At 54.0% G+C, this 23,701-nt stretch overlaps 1 protein-coding gene and 1 non-coding gene across 3 annotated transcripts in view; both read left to right on the top strand.

The window, feature by feature from the left end:
- LRP5 (LDL receptor related protein 5) overlaps positions 1-17,268 on the top strand; it is a 140,837-nt gene extending 123,569 nt beyond the window's left edge. Inside the window, exons 18-23 of one of the 2 annotated variants that reach the window (XM_030918485.1) lie at positions 677-913; positions 4,218-4,328; positions 5,754-5,990; positions 7,085-7,224; positions 14,445-14,542; positions 16,805-17,268. In XM_030918485.1, the coding sequence (XP_030774345.1) occupies positions 677-913; positions 4,218-4,328; positions 5,754-5,990; positions 7,085-7,224; positions 14,445-14,542; positions 16,805-17,066 (1,085 nt within the window). In that variant the 3' untranslated portion in view covers positions 17,067-17,268. The remainder of the gene's footprint in view (positions 1-676; positions 914-4,217; positions 4,329-5,753; positions 5,991-7,084; positions 7,225-14,444; positions 14,543-16,804) is intronic. The other variant, XM_030918486.1, reaches the window with a different exon arrangement.
- Positions 17,269-19,166: 1,898 nt separating this feature from the next.
- On the top strand, positions 19,167-19,273 carry LOC115893835. The gene has a single exon (XR_004053868.1). It is a non-coding gene; the product is annotated as a U6 spliceosomal RNA (small nuclear RNA).
- The last annotated feature ends 4,428 nt before the right edge of the window (positions 19,274-23,701 follow it).

The raw sequence follows: 23,701 nt of genomic DNA, 5'->3' as shown, positions 1-23,701 counted from the left end.
TCTGATGACCGTCTCCCTCCTCCCCTTCACCGCCCTCCCTGGGGATGTCCTCGGCCCTCCTGCCTGTGCCTTCTCCCATCTTCTGCAGGCGCCTGGGACGTGCTGACTGGTCCTCTGCCAGCTCCTGCCTTGCTGTGGGCGCACCGGCCACCACAGAGGCCTGACCCTGCTTCTGTAGCAATCCCACACCCGTGGCAGGTGTGGCTGCTGACCACCTGCTTTCTGCCACTCTGGTCCCAAGGAGGGCGCGGTGGGCACTCAGGCGTGGCTGAGCAGATGTGTGTTGCGGGGAGGAGGAAGGACTGCTCCAGTCCAGGCCGAATTTCCCACCTGGAGTGTTTCTGCTGTATTTGGTGTAGTGCCTGCTTCTTAAAGCTCTGATTCCTAGTCAGCCCCCTTTCCCTTCTGCACTGAAAAACAGACAGATGCATGTCTTCTTGCAGCGAATGTGTATTCTCCCCGCCTCTCTTCTGGGTTGGGGCTGGAGGTGGGGTGGCGCCCAGGAGCCGCAGCGACGGAGGATGTGCGCGTGCAGCACTGGGCACGGCAGGGCACGGCAGGGATGCGGAGTCCTCGCTGAGTCCCTATAGACTTCTGCTTTGAAGCCCAGTTACGCTATGGCCTGGGTTTTGCTGGGCGAGGCTGCGTGTGATGCTCTCCTCTGTCCCTCCCCCAGAGCCGCCCACCTGCTCCCCAGACCAGTTTGCATGTGCCACGGGGGAGATCGACTGTATCCCCGGGGCCTGGCGCTGTGACGGCTTTCCCGAGTGCGACGACCAGAGCGACGAGGAGGGCTGCCCCGTGTGCTCTGCCGCCCAGTTCCCCTGCGCGCGGGGCCAGTGTGTGGACCTGCGCCTGCGCTGCGATGGCGAGGCCGACTGTCAGGACCGCTCAGACGAGGCGGACTGTGACGGTGAGGCCCTCCCTGTCAAGGCTCTGCCAAGACCCTGGCCCTGCCCTCCGGGATACGGAGCTTGGGGCTGCCTCCGGCCTCACAGGAGTAGGGGCTCTGAAAAACTTTTGCTTGCAGGGAGATGGCCAAGTCTGTCTCTTAGGCCCAACAAGGAAAACTCTGCAGTCCCATCCATCCTGTCCCACCAGGTAGTGTGGCTTGAAGACAGACTGTGAGGGTCTGTCTCATCTTCCTGCATTAGGTCAGGAGTTTCACAGGAACCTGAGACACATTCAAGGGTGGGCGGCAGAGGTCCATGGCTCACACCCTGGTAAATCCCTCCCAAAAGACAGCGCTTTCTCCACTGAGCAGTCTGTGGGGTAGTGCTTAAGCCTGCGTGGTTTCTATCAACCTGAGAATCAGGAGTTATCAAGAGATTTGCTCAGGCATCCCGGGCCCTCTCTGACTAGCAGGATCTTCCTTTAGATCTTGATAGTGAAACAAATCAAATCTCTTCTGTGTCCCCTCTGAGTTTTCCTTTTTTTTTTTTTTTTTTTTGAGACAGAGACTTGCTCTGTCACCCAGACTGGAGTGTCCTGGTGTAATCTCGGCTCACTGCAACCTCTGCCTCCGGGGTTCAAGCGATTCTCCTGCCTCAGCCTCCCGAGTAGCTGGGACTACAGGCACCTGCCACCGTGCCCAGCTAATTTTTTTATTTTTAGTAGAGACGGGGGTTTCACCATGTTGGCCAGTCTGGTCTCGAACTCCTGACCTCAGATGATCCACCTGCCTCGGCCTCCCAAAGTGCTGGGATGACAGGCGTGAGCCACCGTGCCTGGCCTGAGTTTTCCTTTTGTGAATGACCTGCTTGGTTGGTTGCCTGCCACGTGTTGTCAGCACCACGGACGAGCCCAGGACTGCTGAGGAGCTCTGATGCCCTCCCTCTCCCAGAGCCGCCGGCTCTGTTAGGTAATTCACATGCGGTCTGGCCACTGTCCTACGTCCTCATTCACAAAGAGCAGACATTTGTAGAAGATAAGGGCCTGGGAGTAGCCTCTCTGCATGTTTTCTGTAAAGGCACAGTGGTTAAGTCCTTCCAGCTCATTGACCATTTGATAATTTGATGGAGGCTGTGGACTAGGGGCTGGTAAACTAAGGGCCCAGAGGCCAAATCCAGCCTGCCACCTATTTTTATAAATGAAGTTTTCTTGGCGCATAGCCATGCCCGTTCATTCATTTCCACAATGTCTGTGGCTGCTTTCATGCCAAAAGCAGGAGAACTGAGTGGTTATACTGGAGACCTACAAGCCTTCAAAGCCCCAGACCTCACGTCTGGCCCTTGACAGAGCTTCCCCAGCCCTGCTGTGCACCCTGGCCCAGCTTGCAGGAACCGTGGTTAGAATTGTCCCTGTGTGTGTCCATTTGCATTGCTCTGAAGGAGACCTGAGGCCGGGTAGATTGTGAGGGAAAGAGGCCTGTCTGGCTCACGGTTCGGCAGGTGGTACCAGTGTGACACCCGCATCTGCCCAGCTTCTCGTGAGGTCTGAGGAAGCTTTGACTCATGGTGGAGGTCGAAGTGGGAGCGGGTGCATCACACGGTGAGAGAGGGAGCAACAGAGAGAGAGAGAGAGAAAGCCTCTCCCTCTTGCCCTCACCTTAAGAAGAGATGCCAGGCTCCTTTAAATAACCGGCTCCTATGTGAACTCACAGTGAGAGCCCACTCGCTACTGCGGAGAGGGCACCAAGCCATTCATCAGGCATCTGCTCCCACGACCCACACAGTGCCCACCAGGCCCTACCTCCAACCTTGGGGTCACATTTTATTTTATTTTTTTTTAATTTAATTTAATTTTATTTTACTTTATTTTATTTTATTTATTGTTTGAGACAGAATCTCATCTCGTTGCCCAGGTTGGAGTGCAGTGGTGCGACCTCGGCTCACTGCAGCCTCCACCTCCTGGGTTCAAGCGATTCTTCTGCCTCAGCCTCCCAAGTAGCTAGGGTTATAGACGCCCACCACCATGCCCGGCGAATTTTTGTATTTTCTTTTTTTTTTTTTTTTTTTTGGGAGACGGAGTCTTGCTCTGTCGCCCGGGCTGGAGTGCCGTGGCCGGATCTCAGCTCACTGCAAGCTCCACCTCCTGGGTTCTCACCATTCTCCTGCCTCAGCCTCCCGAGTAGCTGGGACTACAGGCGCCCGCCACCTCGCCCGGCTAGTTTTTTGTATTTTTTAGTAGAGACGGTGTTTCACCGTGTTAGCCAGGATGGTCTCGATCTCCTGACCTCATGATCCGCCCGTCTCGGCCTCCCAAAGTGCTGGGATTACAGGCTTGAGCCACCGCGCCCGGCCGAATTTTTGTATTTTCAATGGAGATGGGGTTTCACCATGTTGGCCAGGCTGGTCTCAAACTCCTGACCTTGTGACCCACCCGCCTCGGCCACTCAAAGTGCTGGGATTACAGATGTGAGTCACTGCGCCCAGTGAGGGTCACATTTCAGTTGAGATTTGGAGGAGCAGACATTGGAACCGTCTCAACCCCCTCGTTCCACTCTAGCTTCTCCTTCTGTGTGCCCCGCAGTGCTGGTGACAGGCTGTCATGCCGGCCCTGGCTCCATGCTCCATTCCAGAAGCTTTCTTCCCTGCTCGGTTACCAGAAAATTATTCCATCCATTACAAGGACAGGGTCCCCTTATCTCCCGTTCCCAGGGCAGGACACCAGGGGCAGGGCAGGTGGGGAACTGAGCAAGTTCTCCGGGGCAGGTGTGGCTATGGCTCCCTCTGGGTGGGTGTCTGGGAGGGGAGGAGGCAGCCGTCAGCACCCTGGTTGGCTCTTCCTCCCTGGCCAGAGGCCGTGGCCTCGTACTGCTCCCATGTGGGCTGCCTGCACCTCCAGTGGGTTCTGCTCCCTCCTCTCCCCCCAAGCTCTGCTGGGCACCACTGCCTTCTGCAGCCCCCACTCTTGGGAGGTGAGGCTCCTCGTGGCCATTCCTCTCCTTGGCACCCACCCCCACAACCTGGTAGAGCCTTGGGTGGGGTTGCCTGGTGCAGACCTCCCTGCAGTAGGCACCTGACAAATACCTCCTGGGGGGTGGGCAGGAGGTGCGTTGAGTCTCAGCCCTGGCAGTCCCCCCCCTACATGGCATAGGCCTTGCCACAGAGTCATCGAGGGAGGGTGGAGACTGCACTAGACCACTCCCCGCTGGTCCTAGAAAGGATCCCATCTGTCTGCTCTCTGTTCAGAGACCAGACCTTGGTGGCTGGGCCCCGCATGGTGGGCTGGGGGGCACCCTCCAGCCTCTCTAAGTATGTGGCCTCTCCTTGCAGCCATCTGCCTGCCCAACCAGTTTCGGTGTGCCAGCGGCCAGTGTGTCCTCATCAAGCAGCAGTGCGACTCCTTCCCTGACTGCATTGACGGTTCCGATGAGCTCATGTGTGGTGAGCCAGCTTCTGGCATAGGGAGGGGGTGTCCGGGCTGGGTTCCCCGAGGAGCGTGGGGTCCAGGGGAGAGGACGTGCCTTTCCAGCGAGGCCGGGGGCTGTGTGGGAGACTCAGGCAGCTGGGAGGCAGGGAAACCTTTCCCAGGGCAGCAGCCAGGAGGACAGACTGAGCTATGGGCTCGGTGGCTACAGAGTCGGCCTCGGCGGGTGGGGCTGACCGTGCCCAGGTGCCTGCAGCACGCACCCACCCACGGGACCTTGCTCAGCAGTGTCTGTCAGTCAGCAGGATTACCCCTGAGGGCTGTAGTGATCCTGTTCCCTGGCAGCTTACTGTCTGGCTGAGGAGGAGCAATGTTCATATATGCATGTGTGTCATGTGCACACCCGTGTACATAACAACGTTCTAAACGCTCCTCAAATAGCATGACCCGTACAGTCATGGATATAGGGCCTGGGGATAGGAGGCCAAGGCAGTCAGGGAAGGCTTCCTGGAGGCAGTGGCTCCTGAAAGGTTGTCTGATTCAGGCAGGAAGGGAGCTGAGTTCAGATAGGAAGTAGGAATGAGTCACTGTGTCTGGGATGGCCACTCTGCTGCAGAGGGACCTGGGCTGAGAGCTCTTCTCTTCTGGCTGCCGTGGGGAGAGAAGTCTGTTGGGGGAAGAAGGGGGCTTCCTCAAGGGACTCCCTGTGTCCTTTGGCACCTTCATGCCAGGTCAGGCTTGGGGCCTGAAGGCAGTGGTGGGGCCACCAAGGGTCGCCTCTTCTCCTGGGCAAGTTCCTAGTCTGACAGGCCTGTGCCTGGGCCTCCAGCATGGCTGTGGGCCGCAGCTGTGAGGGCGCTATTGATGCGCAGCCAGGCCTCGCCGCCAGAGCCGGGACGCTTCCTCCCATTCCTCTGACAGCACCGACGCCCTCGGGATCGCTGGGTCAGCCCTGTGGGAGAGTGAATGTGGCTTTCGCCAAAGTTAAGTGTGGAGCCTGGAAACCTCCCCATGGGCAGCCTTGATAGTGGAGTGGGCCCAAGGAGCCCACCCAGCCGACCCTGCCCTGCCCCTTCCGTGGCCTGGTGGGTGACACCAGGGGCTACCTGGCTTTGCTTTTTCACCAACATCACCCGGGCTGGCCCGGGTGCGCTCACTTCCGCCACCACCGAGGGCCCTGGGCGAAGGACTGAATACCAGGGATGTGTTGAGGGCTGTGGGGAGTCAGACAGGGGCCGGGGTCGGAGGAGGAGGAGGAGGGCACGCTGTGCAGGCGTTGCCCTAAGGTTGGCCAGGCTCCCCAGGCCTAGCCTCCCAGCTACCCCACTTTCTCCCCACCCTCCAACAGTGGCAAAGCCAGCCCCTTCAGGGTGCACAGTGTCTGTCCTCAAGGAGGGCCATTCCCTTGGGGTTAATGTTGGCCACCTCTTTCTGTCTGGCAGAAATCACCAAGCCGCCCTCAGACGACAGCCCGGCCCACAGCAGTGCCATCGGGCCCGTCATTGGCATCATCCTCTCCCTCTTCGTCATGGGTGGTGTCTATTTTGTGTGCCAGCGCGTGGTGTGCCAGCGCTACGCGGGGGCCAACGGGCCCTTCCCGCACGAGTATGTCAGCGGGACCCCACACGTGCCCCTCAATTTCATAGCCCCAGGCGGTTCCCAGCATGGCCCCTTCACAGGTAAGGAGCCTGAGATACGGAACAACCTGGAGGAGGCAGGAGAGTAGTCTGGGCAGCTTTGGGGAGTGGAGCAGGGCTGTGCTACCCTGGGCCCTCTGGTGCACGTGGCAGACATTGCTGATCGATCACAGCATTCAGGCTTTCCCGCTGAGCCTGTGCTTGGCATCAGAATCCTTCAACACAGAGGCCTGCATGGCGGTAGCAACCTGCCCTTTGGCACTGTAGGTATGGAGGAAGCTCCTTGGACTTGACCTTCATATTCTATAGGACATATGCTATGTTGTCCACAAATCCTCATGTCCCCTAGAAATGAATGTGGGGGCAGCTGGGCTGTCTCTGGAGCTGAAGGAGTCACTCTGTACCATACAGCAGCTTTGTCTTGAGTGCAGTCAGGACTTGTGGCTGAGCAGTTACAGTTCCTGCGTGGCCCAGGAGCGCAGGCTGTGTTTGTGGATGGCGGGGCAGCCTCACTGCAGAGCCGCACCACGCTGGTTTGTACAGTACAACGCAGGGCGACCATGGTACGTCTAAGAAGGTAGAGGCCCTGTGAGGTCTGCAGGTGCCCCCACAGCTCCAGGCCACCTTGAGGATTGCCTCTGCCCGCCCAGCCCTGAGTTCCCTCTCCCCTGTCCTGTCCCACTGTCACCCCAAGCCGGCCTCACTGGGAGCCTGTTGGATGGTGGGGTATAGCTGTAACCTGATTCTCTGGGGAGCGGGGTTATCGGGCTTCTCAAGAGCTCCTGGAAGTCCACAGTGGTGGTACCGTCACAGTCGCAGCAGCCCCCAGAGACCGGGGCCCTGTCTGTTCCTGGCGGGCTCTACGCTACCCCTCCTGGGTTCCCAGTCCCAGCTGCAGGCCCCTTGGGGGAGGTGCCATGTGTCTCCTGTTTCACAGATGAGCCCCGGAGAGCTTACCCTAGTAGTGGCCAGAAAGGCCTTTGGCTGCGGCTCAGGGAGCGGAGCACATCTGCAACAGGACACACCGCCCTAGTCTGGGTCTCGTGGGTAGCGGGAGCCGAGGAGAGTGCCCTGTGTCTGTGGAGTGGCTTGGCAGAGCCTCGAAGCCACCTGAACCCCTGTCCCTTCCCTGCCAGGCATCGCGTGTGGAAAGTCCATGATGAGCTCCGTGAGCCTGATGGGGGGCCGGGGCGGGGTGCCCCTCTACGACCGCAACCACGTCACAGGGGCGTCGTCCAGCAGCTCGTCCAGCACGAAGGCCACGCTGTACCCGCCGGTGAGGGGTGGGGCCGGGGTGGGGCGGGCCGGGGCTGGGGGGCCCCTCCCACCATCAGGGCTGGCCAGGGGAGGCTTCTCAGGTTCCTGGGGGCTGTCCCTCCGCCTCTGAGGCGTGCTTGCTTTCTTCCCTCTCCAAACCCTTCTGCTTTCTTCTTTAATGACATTGTTGACTGTGGATAATCTGAAAACCACACAAAAATAGAGCCGAAATCTTACCCAAATCCACCTCCTAGAGTGGCTGTTGGGCCATGTCAGCGGCCGTCTCTTCGGCACAGCCCAGCCCATCGATGGCCGCCTGCACCAGGCCTGTCTGCCATCTGTGAGCTTCCCCACGCGACCCCTCCACAAACACCACAAACACCCTGTTCTCCCACCCAGGGCTGGCTGCTTCCTGGAAAACAGCTGGATGGTTTTGTGCGTGACAAACACAGGGTGATTTTCATGGCCTCCCCAAAGTTTTTGGCAGGGTGAGGGGCTGACTCCAGCTGAGCCACGCCCTGAGTGAAATAACTGTGAGGAGAAGAAACTGTGGACGCCCTCCAGGATCCTTGGGACTGGCTGAGGAGAACCCCCATTTCTGGGAGCACAGTCCCGGGGTGCCGAGGCGAGCTTGGTCCCTGGATGTGAACCCTTGTGTGTAAACAGAGGGGACTGACTTGACATGCTTTGTATGCTTTTTTTTTTTTTTTTTTGAGGTGGAGTCTGGCTCTGTTGCCCAGGCTGGAGTGCAGTGGCGCCATCTCAGCTCACTGCAAGCTCCGCCTCCCAGGTTCACGCCATTCTCCTGCCTCAGCCTCCAAAATATCTGGGACCACAGGTGCCCGCCACCACGCCCAACTAATCTTTTGTATTTTTAGTAGAGACGGGGTTTCATCCTGTCAGCCAGGATGGTCTCGATCTCCTGACCTCGTGATCTGTCCACCTCGGCCTCCCAAAGTGTTGGGATTACAGGTGTGATCCACCGTGCCTGACCATGCTTTGTCTGCTTTTCATTTGTTCCTGCAGCTGTATACCCCTAAGGCGAGGCCAGCCCCCTTCCGCTTCCTCTGGGGCCTCACCAGTGAGCGCCTCCTTGCCAGGGCTGGTTCCTCCCACCCTTCTGGGTGTCCCTCACATCTGAGGTCTTGTCTTCTTTTTTCTTTTTCTTTTCTTTTCTTTTTTTTTTTTTTTGAGATGGAGTTTCACTTTTGTTGCCCAGGCTGGAGTGCAATGATCTCGGCTCACCGCAACCTCTGCCTCGCAGGTTCAAGCAATTCTCCTGCCTCAGCCTCCCTAGTAGCTGGGATTACAGGCATGTGCCATCATGCCCAGCTTATTTTGTATTTTTAGTAGAGATGGGGTTTCTCCATGTTGGTCAGGCTGATTTTGAACTCCCAGCCTCAGGTGATCCACCTGCCTTGGCCTCCCAGAGTGTTAGGATTACAGACATGAGTCACTGTGCCCGGCCTGTCACCCAGGCTGGAGTGCAGTTGCGTCATCATGGCTCACTGCAGCCTCTACCTTCTAGTCTCAAGCAATCCTCCCATCTCAGCCTCTAAGTAGCTAGGACTGCACGCATGCATCCCCATGCCCAGCTAGTATTTACATTTTTTGTAGGACAAAGTTTCACTATATTGCCCAGGCTGGTCTCAAACTCTTGGACTCGAGCGATGCTCCCACCTCGGCCTTCCGAGGTGCTGGGATTACAGGCGTGAGCCACGTGGCCTGGGGTATTGTCCTCTTATGGCACCTGACTGTGGTGGGCCCTGGGAAGGAAGGAGCAGAAGAGGGTTATCCTTGGTTTCCTGGATAGGAACTGAGTGTTGCGGAGGCCCCAGGGCCTGGCTGTGTTTAGGGACAAAGGGAGCTGGGAGCCAGAAGCCGAGAGTTTAAACACCCACTGTCCTCTGCTCCTGCTGCTGCAACCCAACTTAACCAGCCAAGAGTGCCAAGAACCAGAGCAGGGTCCCCGTGCACACAGCAGGAGGCTCAGGGATTCTTCTTTTCTGTTCTCCCTTGGGAGCTGGGAGGCTCTTATAAGGCAAAGAGATGGCACTGACCAGCCAGCTATTTTTTAAAATCCCTTTATTGTTTAACCATACAACTCACCCACTTAAAAAAGTGTACAAGGCCGGGCACGGTGGCTCAAGCCTGTAATCCCAGCACTTTGGGAGGCCGAGACGGGCGGATCACGAGGTCAGGAGATCGAGACTATCCTGGCTAACATGGTGAAACCCCGTCTCTACTAAAAAATACAAAAAACTAGCCGGGCGAGGTGGCGGGCGCCTGTAGTCCCAGCTACTCGGGAGGCTGAGGCAGGAGAATGGCGTAAACCTGGGAGGCGGAGCTTGCAGTGAGCAGAGATCCGGCCACTGCACTCCAGTCTGGGCGACAGAGCGAAACTCCGTCTCAAAAAAAAAAAAAAAAAAAAAAATGTACAATTCAGTGGGTTTTAGTGTATTCACAGATGCGTGCAACCCTCACCACAGTTAATTTTAGAACATTTTCCTACCCCTAAAAGAAACTCTGCATGAAGCCAGCTGTTTTTAAATTAGCAAAGTTATTTTGCATCCATTAAATATTTGTTCATGGTGCAAAATTAAAAAGGTACAGAAGAGCCTGCAGTCCAAAGAGACCCTGCTCCCCATGGCGCCAAGCAGGACTCCCCTGGAGGCGTGGCCTCCTGTTGTGTGTTTCTTCTGTGTCCCCCCAGGGGTCATCTGTACACATGCAAGCATACAAGAGCGTGGACTTTGTTTTCCCAGCCAAAAGATCATTGTAGATTTACGTGCAGTTGTGAGAAATAGCACAGACCATTTATCCTCTGCCTGGTTTCCCAGTGCTGCCATCTTGCATGACTTTCATTCCTATCGTAAGCAAGATACTGATACGATCCTTTGACCTTCTTCAGATTGACGTAAGTGTTTTTGTTTGTTTTTGAGACAGACTCGCTCTGTCACCCAGTGGGAGCGCAGTGGCACAATCGCAGCTCACTACAGCCTCAAACTCCTGGGCTCAAGCAATTATCCCGTCTCGGCCCCCCAAGTAGCTCGGACGGCAGGAGTGCACCATCATGCCAGGCTGATTTTTAAATTTTTTGTAGAGGTGAGGCCTTACTATATTGCCTAGGCTGCTCTTGAACTCCTGAGCTAAAGTGATCCTCCAGCCTCAGCCTCCCAAAGTGTTAGGATTACAGGCATGAGCCACTGTGCCTGGGCTGACGTGTGTTTTTGTAAGCCCAAAACATAGCATCTGAAGAGTCAACATTGAACCTTGCCTTTTGCTACTAACGATGTGTAAAAGCTGGTGTTCTGAGCATTTTGGAGGCTCCCAGCTGCCGTGTGCACCCTGCCTTAGAACTCTACCGTAACCCATCTCCGGGAGGAGGTGCTGTTGTTTTCCTCATTTTGCAACAAGGAGGCCAAAGAACTGAGCATGAACCACTGGCCTGGGTCGTTCGGTCAGTAGGCCGTGGGGCCAGGCCGTCCAACTCACGACCACCTTCTACTCTGCTTCCCCTGCACCCTGAAGTTTGTTCTGCTTCGAGGGCAGAGCTGTCACAGCGCTCTGTGTCTGAACAGCGCTCCTTGTCAGGCGTGGCTGGGCCCCCACTGGAGGGCATCAGGGTCGCCTCTCCTGCTGCGGTTGAACCTTGGCTATTTCAACCACTCTTGCCAAGTGACCCTCTGAAAGGGACAGTCCATCTTTTCTCAGCAGAGGGCCACACTGGTAAAACTATCCCTGGCACCGTTTCTCTCCACCAGTCTAATATAGAGTAAAAATGGTATCATGCTGAGATCTTCATTTATATGTATTTTGTTATGAATGATGTCAAGCATCATTTTATGTGTTTAAGAACGTTTGGACCTGGCGTGATGGCTCGCAGCAGTAATCTCAGCACTTTGGGAGACTGAGGTGAGAGGATCGCTTGAGGCAGGCCAGGAGTTCGAGACCAGCCTGACCAACATGGAGAAACCCTGTCTCTAGTAAAAATTTTAAAATTAGCCAGGCATGGTGATCCCAGCTACTCGGGAGTCTGAAGCATGAGAATTGCTTGAACATGGGAGGCAGAGGTGGCAGTGAGCTGAGATCACGCCATTGCACTCCAGCCTGGGTGAAAGAGTGAGACTCTGTCTCAAAAAAAAAAAAAAGGAACTTTTGTCATTTTATTTTTCTCAGAAGGGTTTGTGCAAAGTCCTTCTTCTATTGGGTTGTTGATACTCTTATTCATTTGTGAGGTCTCTTTAGATACAGATAGACTATGGAAATTGGCCCAGAGCCTGCAATATATGTTGAAAATATTTGTTTCCCAGTTTTGTGTCTTTTGGTTTGGGTTATGGTATGTTTTACCATTTATACGATGCAAGTATCAATCTCGGCTGGTGCTGGTGGCTCACGCCTGTAATCCCAGCACTTTGGGAGGCCGAAGCGGGTGGATCACTTGAGGTCAGGAGTTCGAGACCAGCCTGACCAACGTGGTGAACCCCCATCGCTACTAAAAATACAGAATTAGCAAGGCGTGGTGGTGCGGGCGCCTGTAGTCCCAGCTACTTGGGAGGGTGAGGCAGGAGAATTGCTTGAATGCAGGAGATGGAGGTTGCAGTGAGCCGAGATCACACCACTGCACTCCAGCCTGGGTGACAGAGTGAGACTCTGTCTCAAAAAAAAAAAAAAAAAAAAAAAAAAGACATTATCAATCTCCTCTTTTATGGTGTGGGGGTGTGTGTGTCTGTATTTTTGTTGTTGTTATGCTCAGAAAGGCCTTCCTTACTCTGATCATAAAAAACAACTTATTTTCACACTCTCTTTCTTAATGTCCTCCTCCTCTCATTTTACATTCACATCTTTAATTCTTCTGCGATATAATTAGATTTGATGAGCAAGGTGGGCATCCAGCTTGTTTCTTTGCTGTTGGCTTCTGGGTGGCGTGAATTAGTTGGGGTCTATCAGGAGGCAGAAACTCTGTAAGAATTTGAACAGAGAAAGTTCCGTCTACAGGCTTATTACCAGGGACTGGAATAGCAGGAATTGAACAGTGAGGTGTACACAGAACTCTAAGAATGCAGTAATAGGCCAGGCGCATTGGCTCACGCCTGTCATCCCAGCACTTTGGAAGGCCGAGGTGGGCGGATCACCTAAGGTCAGGAGTTCGAGACCAGCTTGGCCAACATGGTGAAACCCCATCTCTACTAAAAATACAAAAACATTAGCCAGGCGTAGTGACACATGCCTGTAATCCCAGCTACTCGGGAGGCTGAGGCAGGAGAATCACTTGAATCTGGGAGGCGGAGGTTGTAGTGAGCCGAGATCGCGCCATTGCACTCCAGCCTGGGCGACAGAGTGAGACATAGTCAAAACAACGACGACAACGCAGGAATAGCAGAGGAGCCGAGGTGGAGCTTCCCCACCCCCGACCCTGGGCCGAGATCCAGTCCTCATTGAAGAGGGCATGGCCGTGATTCACTGGATATCTGAGACGTTGCCGAGGCACTGCACTGGTGGATCTTGCCGGAAATCTGCCCAGTGCAGATTTGGGCAGAATCTCAAACTGCCTTGGGATGTGGGAGAGAAACCAGGTCTGATCAAGTTCATGGGAAGAGGTGGAAACAGACCCCATAGGCTGGGGCTTGGGTAGCTGCACGAAGCCCTTTCTGTTGCCTCCCTGCCTGCTCTCTGCTTTGAAGCACCCTCCCCAGCGCCTCCAGTCTCATGCCCTCCCGATGTTGGGGTCAAATCCTGAGAAAGAGCCAGGCTGGCTTTCTGGGCCAAAGAGGACCCTCCCCAGAAAGAGCAGGGCCCAGTGCTGCTTCCTAAAGGGCAGGGGAAGGGCCTGGGCACTCCCCAGAGGCTACTCAGCAGCCATCAGGAGAGCCCCAGGAAGCAGGCCTTCTCGAGCCCGTTTTATCACTTGATTGTATGATTTCATTTAATTTTAAATTTATTTTTTGAGACACAGTCTCGCTCTGTCACCCAGGCTGAAGTGCAGTGGTGCGATCTCGACCCACTGCAGCCCCTGCCTCCTGGGTTCAAGGGATTCTCCCACCTCAGCCTCCCAAGTAGCTGGGACTACAGGTGCCCGCCACCACGCCTGGCTAATTCTTGTATTTTTAGTAGAGACGAGGTTTCACCATGTTGGCCAGGCTGGTCTCTAACCCCTGACCTCTGACCCCTGCCTGGGCCTCCCAAAGTGCTAGGTTGAGCCCATTTTAAAGATGAAGAAACTGAGACTGAGACAGGTAAATTCCTTCCCGGGGATCCTGCTGCAGCTGGAAGGTGGTGAAATAGGACTTCACCTGGGTCTGTCTGGCAGGACAGGCTGTGCTCTTATACCACCCTGGGGGGCCTGGGAGAACCGAGTCCCTCCGGGCATAGCTGACAGTTCCCTTCCCATTACTCCGCAGGAGCTCAGATCTGGCTGTATCCTTTCCAGGATGGCCTTGGAGACCCATATAAGCCCTGCACGCTTTGGGAAGCTGCATGTTGGGTTGGGGTGCCGTCAGTGGCCCTTGTGGAAGGTGCAGACCTGTGTGGGTGTGTGGGCCCGGGGTCCCTTCATTCCTTTGGAGGGCTGTTGTGTGCTGCCCGGCCCTGGAGGGCAGGTTCACATGGTGAATTTGTCTATTTACTATCTCAGCTTTGAGGCTGGTGCCAGCACAGGCCCTTGTGAAGGGGGTGCCATTGTCTGGAGTGGGGCCGCGGCCCCTCCCTCAGTGTGGCGACCTCCGTGTGTGGGTCAGGGCTGCAGCAGGGACACAGGGCCCCTGAATGTTCGGAACAAGGGTGTCATTGCAGGAGTTAGACTGTGCGCGATGGAGAGAGGAGGGGCAGGAGGAAAGGTCAGAAGGAGGGTTCCTGGGAAGGTCCCTGAGGAGCCTGGTGAGGTGCTCACTGGTGTGGGGGACACTCAGGGCCTGTGGGGACATCTCCGCCTGCTGGGGGCCGGCCACAAAGGGGACTGACCGAAGTCCCGTCCCCGCCTTCACAGCCCAGCACCTGGTCACAAGGCAGGCACTCGGAAGGGTGCGGGGTTCCTTCTGCCTCTCACTGAGACGACCTTCGGGGCAGGTGGCTGCTGCCTCCCCTCCCATCCCCAAGTTTCGCCAGCTGGCCAGAGGAAGGGGTCCTGGGAAGCAGGGGTCCAGAAGCCCTCCCTGCAAGGAAAGCCCAAGAGGTGTGGGAGGAAGGAAGAGAGGCCCAGGCTGGCGAGGCTCTGGGTCACCCTGGCTTGGCTCTCCTCAGATCCTGAACCCGCCGCCCTCCCCGGCCACGGACCCCTCCCTGTACAACATGGACATGTTCTACTCTTCAAACATTCCGGCCACCGCGAGACCGTACAGGTAGGACGTCCCCCGCAGCCCTCCATGGCCGTTGGGTTCCCGCCAGCCCATGGTGGAGGGGCCTTATCCCCATGCCACTGGTGAGGGGTTCTGGGGTCTAGTGGGCAGGTGCTGGGCCCAGCCCTGCCGCCCTCTGCTCTGCCGACCCTGCTAGGCTGCCTCCCCAGATGCACCCAGCGGGGACTGTGTGTTGGGTTCAGAAACCAGCAGAGCCCTGCGTTCTGAGCTGCTCTTCAACTTGTTCCTGTGGGGGTTACCTTTAAGCCGGGAGATGGCCGTGGAGTCAAGGGGCCGGGGACTTGGGCTCCAGGGTGCAACTGTATGTTTGAGGCCAGCTGTGGAACCCTAGCCATTGAGATGCCCCCTCTTGGTGGCTCGGTCCTCTTAGGACGGGACAAGTCTGTGAAGGCTGCTGCAGCACCCACTGTGGACCCCTAATCGTGTGACGTCACCAGGATGATCCGGGCAGCTCACTTGCCACAGTGGCCTGTTTGAGCCCGGGAAGCCAGCGGGGCTGTTCAGCCAGACACCAGCCCCCGGCTCCCCATGTTGGGGTCACAGGCCTCACCTCCCTGCTTGGGGAGGGGCAACTGAGAGTTTGGAGAAGTGCGACCCCGGTGTGCTGGTTTCCGCAGGGGCTGGATCAGAGCCTGGGATGGGCGGGGTGAGCCTCCTGACCTTTAACCCGGTGGTGTTAGCCAACAAGGCCCACCTGCCAGCTGCACCAGGCCCCACCCCCGGGGTGATGGGGTGGGATGGGTTGGGCCTGGGCCAGGCCACCTCAGGGCCACACGGGCCTCGTTGCTTGGGTCCCTGGAGCAGCAGGGCCTCCTGAGTGTGGTGCCGCCTGCCACCTAGTGGCCATTTCCACGAACTCCCAGGCCTGGCTGGGGAGCCGGAACTGCGGCCTCCATTTCCATCCCCCTCAGGGTCCGACCACCTCCCTGATGCCTCAGTATTATATCAAACTGTCACAGTCTGTCCCCGCAGCCTTACGGACCACTGTCTCCAGAATGGTCATATCCACCCTGGGCAGGCCAGTCTCACCAGGCCCCTGTCCCACCTCCTGCCTTTGCTCCTGTTGTCCTGCTCTGGGCCCCACCGTGGAGACAGCTTCCCTCCCCACCGCCTGAACTCGCAGTAGCTGGGCCCCAGGAGGAGTATCCTGCTGCGCTTTTCTCAACACGAGGTGTTGGCTGCACCTTCCCACCCATTGCAAGCCCCTCTGTGACAGGACAGGGGCTCCTAAACACACCATGGTTCCGAGTCTGGACTCACACAGTAGGATGCAGTGTTTCTGGGCCACAGTTGGGTGCAGGCAGCCTCTGGGAGGATGGGAGGTCAGGAGCCATCTCGCGAGTCAGGTTGCTTGAACTCAGGATGGGAGCATTCCAGGCCCATTGGTTGCTGTATTAGCCTGTTCTCACGCTGCTAATAAAGACATACCTGAGACTGGGTGATTATAAAGGAAAGAGGTTTAATGGACTCACAGTTCCACACGGCTGGGGAGGCCTCACAATCACGGTAGAAGGCAAGAAGGAGCAAGTCGTATCTTACATGGCCTCAGGGAAGAGAGAGCATGAGAACCAAGCGAAAGGGGTTTCCCCTTATCAAACCATCAAGTCTAGTGAGATTTATTCACTGACACGAGAACAGTACGAGGGAACCACCCCTGTGATTCAGTGGCCTCCCACTGGGTCCCTCCCACAACACGTGGGGATTATGGGAGTACAGTCCAAGGTGAGGTTTGGGTTCGGGACGCAGCCAAACCATATCCCTTGCCAACACTTACAGTAACAATGTTAGGGGAACAGTTGTCCAGTTTCCTGTTTTGTCAGGCACTGTTTTTAGCACTTTCCAGGCAGAATCTCATGTATCCTTCACTTTTGAAATGGGTACTATTTAATCCCTCACTTTTATTAATGAGAAACTAAAGCTCAGAGAGGTCAAGAAAGTTCCTGGCCAAGGTCAGCTAGCACGCTCTGGAGGCCTCGTTCTCCTCAGAGGCAGCCTTGCCAGGGCCCAGGCTTGGCAGGCTGCAGGGCAGGTGCGGGCATGCCCATGGTAGAGGTGGGGCAGTTGAGGCTTAGAGAGGGCAAGTGATGAGCCCCGGCCACACAGCGGGGTGGGTCCAGAGTCAGGCCTGCATTTTCTGGAGCTGGCCAGTGGACAGGCCTTTCCCGTTCACAGCCCCAGGGCTGCTGTGCCCACCAGGACGGATGTGCCTACCAGATCCCAATCCTCTGTGTGTGTCCCTTTCAGGCCCTACATCATTCGAGGAATGGCGCCCCCCACGACACCCTGCAGCACCGACGTGTGTGACAGTGACTACAGCACCAGCCGCTGGAAGGCCAGCAAGTACTACCTGGATTTGAACTCGGACTCAGACCCCTACCCGCCCCCACCCACGCCCCACAGCCAGTACATGTCGGCAGAGGACAGCTGCCCGCCCTCGCCCGCCACCGAGAGGAGCTACTTCCACCTCTTCCCACCCCCTCCGTCCCCCTGCACGGACTCATCCTGACCTCGGCCGGGCCACTCCGGCTTCTCTGTGCCTCTGTAAATAGTTTTAAATATGAACAAAGAAAAAAATATATTTTATGATTTAAAAAATAAATATAATTGGGATTTTAAAAACATGAGGAATGTGAACAGTGATGGGGTGGGCAGGGCTGGGAGAACTTTGTACAGTGGAGAAATATTTATAAACTTAATTTTGTGAAACAGAGCTGCCATTCTTTTGCGCCCTGTGTGCATTTGAGTCGTGTGTCCCCATGGAGCGAATGCCGACCCCCGGACCACCGTGAGAGTGCTCCCGCACCCGGGCATCCTTCTGGCTGGCTCCCGCAGGGAAAGGCTGGGGCCTTGGGCAGAGGCGGATGTCTCCCCTGGGCTGCATCTCTGAGCTGCAGGCCGGGCCGGCTTTATGTGCGTGTGGCCTGTGCCGTCAGAAAGGGCCCCGGGCTTGATCACACTGTGCTTTTTGGCTTCCTCAGATTCTTAAGTCTTTTTTTTTTTTTTTTTTTTTTTTGAGACTGAGTCTCGCTCTGTCACCAGGCTGGAGTGCAGTGGTGCAATCTCGGCTCACTGCAACCTTCACCTCCAGGTTCAAGTGATTCTCCTGCCTCAGCCTCCCAAGTAGCTGAGACTACAGGCATGTGCCACCATACCCGCCCAGCTAATTTTTGTATTTTTAGTAGAGATGGGGTTTCACCATGTTGACCAGGATGGTCTCAATCTCTTGACCTCGTGATCCACCTGCCTCGGCCTCCTAAAGTGCTAGGATTACAGGCGTAAGCCACTGCGCCCGGCCGATTCTTAGTTATTTTAAAAAGGGGACTGTGCCTTCAGTTTTCACTGGGCCCTGCAGAATGTCTGCCTGGGCTCCGGGCCCTTCCTGAACCTGTGCTGGCTTCCATCTGACCTCTCTGTGCCGACCAACGCTGCTGCTCTTCCTGAGGGCAAGGGGCCCCATGACTGCGTGTTGACCCGCTGGATGGGGCTGCTGAGCCTGCTCTGCCATACTGCACCTGCCCCAGGCAGGGAGGGAATCCCTGGTCCTCACAGGAACAGCCAGCAAGCCACGCCTGATACCTGCTCTGGGCCCACCCCTGCAGTGCTGGAGACGACAGGCAAGGCCTGGCCACTGCCTCTGCTGGGTCCCCAATCTGTGGAAGGAAACAGCAATCTAGGCATTTTCGGTGGGGAAGCTGAGCTGTCCTCCTGGGGTCCTGAGAGCCAGGCAGGAACAGCCATCTTCAGAGAGAAGGGAGAAAACGCACATGGCATCAGTGGAGAAGGGCTTGACTCCCCTCAGCATGATGGAGGGAGGTGAGAGAACAGTCCACCTTGTTGCTGGGTGACAGTGTGTTTAATAATGAAAATACAGGATGGGCGCGGTGGCTCATGCCTGTAATTCCAGCACTTTGGGAGGCCCAGGCAGGTGGATCACTTGAGGTCAGGAGTTTGAGACCAGCCTGGCCAACATGGCAAAAGCCTATCTACTAAAACGCAAAAACTAGCTGGGCATGATGGTAGGCACCTGTAGTCCCAGCTACTTGGGAGGCTGAGGCAGGAGAACCGCTTGAACCTGGGAGGCAGAGGCTGCAGTGAGCCGAGATTGTGCCACTGCACTTCAGCCTGGACAACAGAGCAAGACTCTGTCTCAAATTTTAAGAAAGAAAAATAAAAAATACAAATATCACCTTCACTAAAACAAGGGATGGAAGACCACAAAACAGAAAACAACAAAATGGCAGGAGTAAGTCCCTACTTATCAATAATGACATTGACTGTAAGTAGGCTAAGCTCTCCAATCAAAAGAGTGGGCTTGGAGCGGTGGCTCACGCCTGTAATCCCAGCGCTTTGGGAGGCTGAGGTGGATGGATCATTTGAGGTCAGGAGTTTAAGACCAGCCTGGCCAACATGGTGAAACCCCATCTCTACTAAAAATCCCAAAACTGGCCAGGTGGTAGTGGCACGCATCTGTAATCCCAGCTATTTATGAGGCTGAGGCAGGAGAATCACTCGAGGCTGAGAAGCAGAGGTTGCTGTGAGCTGAGATTGCGCCACTGCACTCCCACCTGGGCAACAGAGGGAGATCCTGTTTCCAGAACAAAAAGTGGTGCTTGCTTTGGCAGCACATATACTAAACTTGGAACGATACAGAGAAGATTAGCATGGCCCCTGCACAAGAATGACACGCAAATTCATGAAGCATTCCGTATTTTTATGCTCATCACCACTGGCCATCAGAGAAATACAAATCAAAACCACAATGAGATACCATCTCACACCAGTTACTATGGCGATCATTAAAAAGTCAGGAAACAACAGGTGCTGGAGAGGATGTGGAGAAATAGGAACACTTTTACACTGTTGGTGGGACTGTAAACTAGTTCAACCATTGTGGAAAACAGTGTGGTGATTCCTCAAGGATCTAGAACTAGAAATACCATTTGACCCAGCCATCCCATTACTGGGCATATACCCAAAGGATTATAAGTCATGCTACTATAAAGACACATGCACACGTATATTTATTGCGGCACTATTCACAACAGCAAAGACTTGGAACCAACCCAAATGTCCATCAGTGACAGACTGGATTAAGAAAATGTGGCACATATACACCTTGGAATGTATGCAGCCATAAAAAAGGATGAGTTCACATCCTTTGTAGGGACATGGATGAAGCTGGAAACCATCATTCTGAGCAAACTATCGCAAGGACAGAAAACCAAACACCGCATGTTCTCACTCATAGGTGGGAATTGAATAATGACAACACATGGACACAGGGTTGGGAACATCACACACCGAGGCCTGTCGTGGGGCGGGGGGAGGGGGGGAGGGATAGCATTAGGAGATATACCTAATGTAAATGACGAGTTAATGGGTGCAGCACACCAACATGGCACATGTATACATATGTAACAAGCCTGCATGTTGTGCACATGTACCCTACAACTAAAAGTATCATTAAAAAATCAAATAAAAAAAAAGAGTGGATGAATGGATCAAAAAACAAGACCCAACCATCTCCTGCATACAAGAAACACTTTACCTATAAAAACAGACATAGACTAGGCCAGGCGCGGTGGCTCACCCCTATAATCCCAGCACTTTGGGAGGCCGAGGTGGGCGGATCATGAGGTCAGGAGATTGAGACCATCCTGGCTAACACGGTGAAACCCTGTCTCTACTAAAAATACAAAAAATTAGCCAGGTGTGGTGGCGGGCGCCTGTAGTCTCAGCTACTCGGGAGGCTGAGGCAGGAGAATGGCGTGAACCAGGGAGGCGGAGCTTGCAGGGAGCCAAGATCACACCACTGCACTCCATCCAGCCTGGGACACAGAGCAAGACTCCATCTTAAACAAAATACAAAAACAGAAACAAACAACCCACATAGACTAAAAATAAAGGAATTGGCAAGGATACTCCATGCACACAATCCAAAAAGCAGGAGGAGCAAAACTTAGAGAAAATGGATCAATTTCAAGACAAAAACTATAAAAAGAGACAAAGCGGGTTATTATATAATGATAAAGGGGTCAACTCAGCAAGGGAATATAACAATTGTAAAAACATATGCACCCAGTGCTGCAGCTTCCAGATACAGGAAGCAAATATTACTAGAGCTAAAGAGAGAGATCCCAATACAATAATAGCTGGAGATTTCAACACCCCATTTTCAGCATTGGACAGATCAATCATCCAGACAGAGAATCAAAGAAACATGGGACTTAATGTACACTACAGACCAAACGGACATTGACAGAACACGTCACGCAGCAGCTGCAGATCACACATTCTTACCTCAGCACATGAATCATCCTCAAACATAGACCGCATGTTGGGCCACAAAACAGGTCAACAAAACAGGAAGGAAATTTTTTTTTTTTTTTTTGAGACAGAGTCTCGCTCTGTAGCCCAGGCTGGAGTGCAGTGGCTGATCTCAGCTCACTGCAAGCTCCGCCTCCCGGGTTCACGCCATTCTCCTGCCTCAGCCTCCCGAGTAGCTGGGACTACAGGCGCCGCCACTTCGCCCGGCTAGTTTTTTTGTATTTTTTTTAGTAGAGACGGGGTTTCACCGTGTAGACCAGGATGGTCTCGATTTCCTGACCTCGTGATCCGCCCGCCTCGGCCTCCCAAAGTGCTGGGATTACAGGCTTGAGCCACCGCGCCCGGCCAACAGAAAGGAAATTTTAAAATCTTTTGAAACATGAGAATGGAAACAACATATGAAAACCTGTGGGATACAGTGAAAGCAGTATTGAGGGAAGTTTATAGCTATAAGCGCCTACATCAAAAAAGTAAAAAAACTTCAAATAAACCACCTGACACTTTTTTTTTTTTTTTTTTTTTGGAGACAAGGTCTTGCTCTGTTGCCCGGGCTGGAGTGCAGTGGCACGATCATAGTTCTTTGCAGCCTTGACCTCCCAGGCTCCAGTGATCCTCCCACCTCAGTCACCCAAATAAATGGGACTCTAGGTGCACAATCACTACATCCAGCTAATTCTTGTACTTTTTGTAGAGACAGGATCCCACCATGTTGCTCACGCTGGTCCCACACTCCTCGGCTCGAGCAATCCCACCTTGGCCTCCCAAAGGGCTGGGATTACAGGTGTGAGTCACCATTCCTGGCTACGACGCACGTTAAAGAACTAGAAAATCAAGAGCAGGCCGGGCACAGTGGCTCACGCCTGTAATCCCAGTCCTCTGGGAGGCCTGATTGGCGGATCACTTGAATCCAGGAGTTTCAGACCAGCTTGACCAACACGACGAAAACCCATCTCTACTAAAAATAAATACAAAACTTAGCTAGGCGTGGTGGTTCACGCCTGTCGTCCCAACCACTCAGGAGGCTGAGGCAGGAGAACTGCTTGAATCCTGGAAGCGGAGGTTGCAGTGAGCCAAGATGGTGCCACTGCACTCCAACCTGGGCGACAGAGCGAGACCCTGTCACACACACACACAGAAAAAAAAAAAAAAAAAAAAAGAAGGAAAGAAAAGAAAAGAAAAACAAACACAAAATTAGTAGGAGCAAACAAATAATAAAGATCAGAGCAGGCCAGGTTCATGGGCGTGGTGGCCCAACTCCTAGGTGCTCAGGAGTTTGAGATCAGTCTGGCCAACACGGCAAAACCCCATCTCTCCTAAAAATATGGGGGGAAAAAATGGCTGGATGTGGCGATGTGTGCCTGTGGCCCCAGCTACTTGGGAGGCTGAGGTGGGAGAATCACCTGAGCTCAGGAAGTGGAGGCTGCAGTGACTCGTGATTGCACCCTGCACTCTAGCTGGGTAAGTGGATTGAGACTCTGTCTCAAAAAAAACAAAGACTAGAGCAGAAATAAATGAAATGGAAATGAAGGAAACAATACAAAAATCAATGACACAAAAAGTTGTTTTTCCGAAAAGATAAACAAAATCAACAAACCTTTAGCCAGACTGAGAAAAAAAGAGAGAAGACCCAAATCAATAAAATCGGAGGTTAAAAAGGAGACATTACCACTGATCCCACAGAAACTCAAAGGATCATTAGAGGCAACTATGTGCAACTATATGCTAATAAACTGGAAAGCCTAGGACTGCATCAATTTCTACACACATACAACCTATCAAGACTGAACCATGAAGAAATCCAAAAACCTGAACAGGCCGGGCGCGGTGGCTCACGCCTGTAATCCCAGCACTTTGGGAGGCTGAGGCGGGCAGATCACCTGAGATCAGGAGTTCGAGACCAGCCTGGCCAACATGGTGAAACCCCGGTCTCTACTAAAAAACATATAAAAATTAGCCATGCATGGTGGCGGGTGCCTCTAATGCCAGCTACTCGGGAGGCTGAGGCAGGAGAATCACTTGAACCTGGGAGGCAGAGGTTGCAGTGAGCCAAGGTCGCGCCACTGCACTCCAGCCTGGGTGACAGAGCAAGACTCCATCTCAAAAAAATTAAAATAGGCCGGGCGCGGTGGCTCAAGCCTGTAATCCCAGCACTTTGGGAGGCCGAGGCGGGCGGATCACGAGGTCAGGAGATCGAGACCACCCTGGCTAACATGGTGAAACCCCGTCTCTACTAAAAAAATACAAAAAACTAGCCGGGAGAGGTGGCGGCACCTGTAGTCCCAGCTACTTGGGAGGCTGAGGCAGGAGAATGGCGTGAACCCAGGAGGCAGAGCTTGCAGTGAGCTGAGATCCGGCCACTGTACTCCAGCCTGGGCGATAGAGCGAGACTCCGTGTCAAAAAATAAATAAATAAATAAAATAAAATGACAAAAACCTCAACAGACCAATAACAAGTCATGCGATGAAAGCTGTAATAAAATGTTTCCCGATAAAGAAGCCCAGGAACCCAATGACTTCACTGCTGAATTTTACCAAACATTGAAAGAAGAACTAATAACAATCCTATTCAAACTATTCTGAAAAATAGAGGAGGAGGGAATCCTTCCAAACACATTCTACGAGGCCAATATTATCCTGATACCCAAACCAGACAAAGACATACTAAAACAATTACAGGCCAGTATCTCTTATGAACACTGATGCAAAAATTATCAACAAAATACTAGCAAACTGAATTAAACAACACATTCAAAAGGTTATTCATCATGACTAAGTGGGATTTATCCCAAGGATACAAGGATGGTTCAACATACA

This window comes from Rhinopithecus roxellana, chromosome 15, assembly GCF_007565055.1.
Source record: "Rhinopithecus roxellana isolate Shanxi Qingling chromosome 15, ASM756505v1, whole genome shotgun sequence".
NCBI lineage: Eukaryota > Metazoa > Chordata > Mammalia > Primates > Cercopithecidae > Rhinopithecus > Rhinopithecus roxellana.
This window is presented reverse-complemented; position numbering and strand designations above follow the sequence as displayed.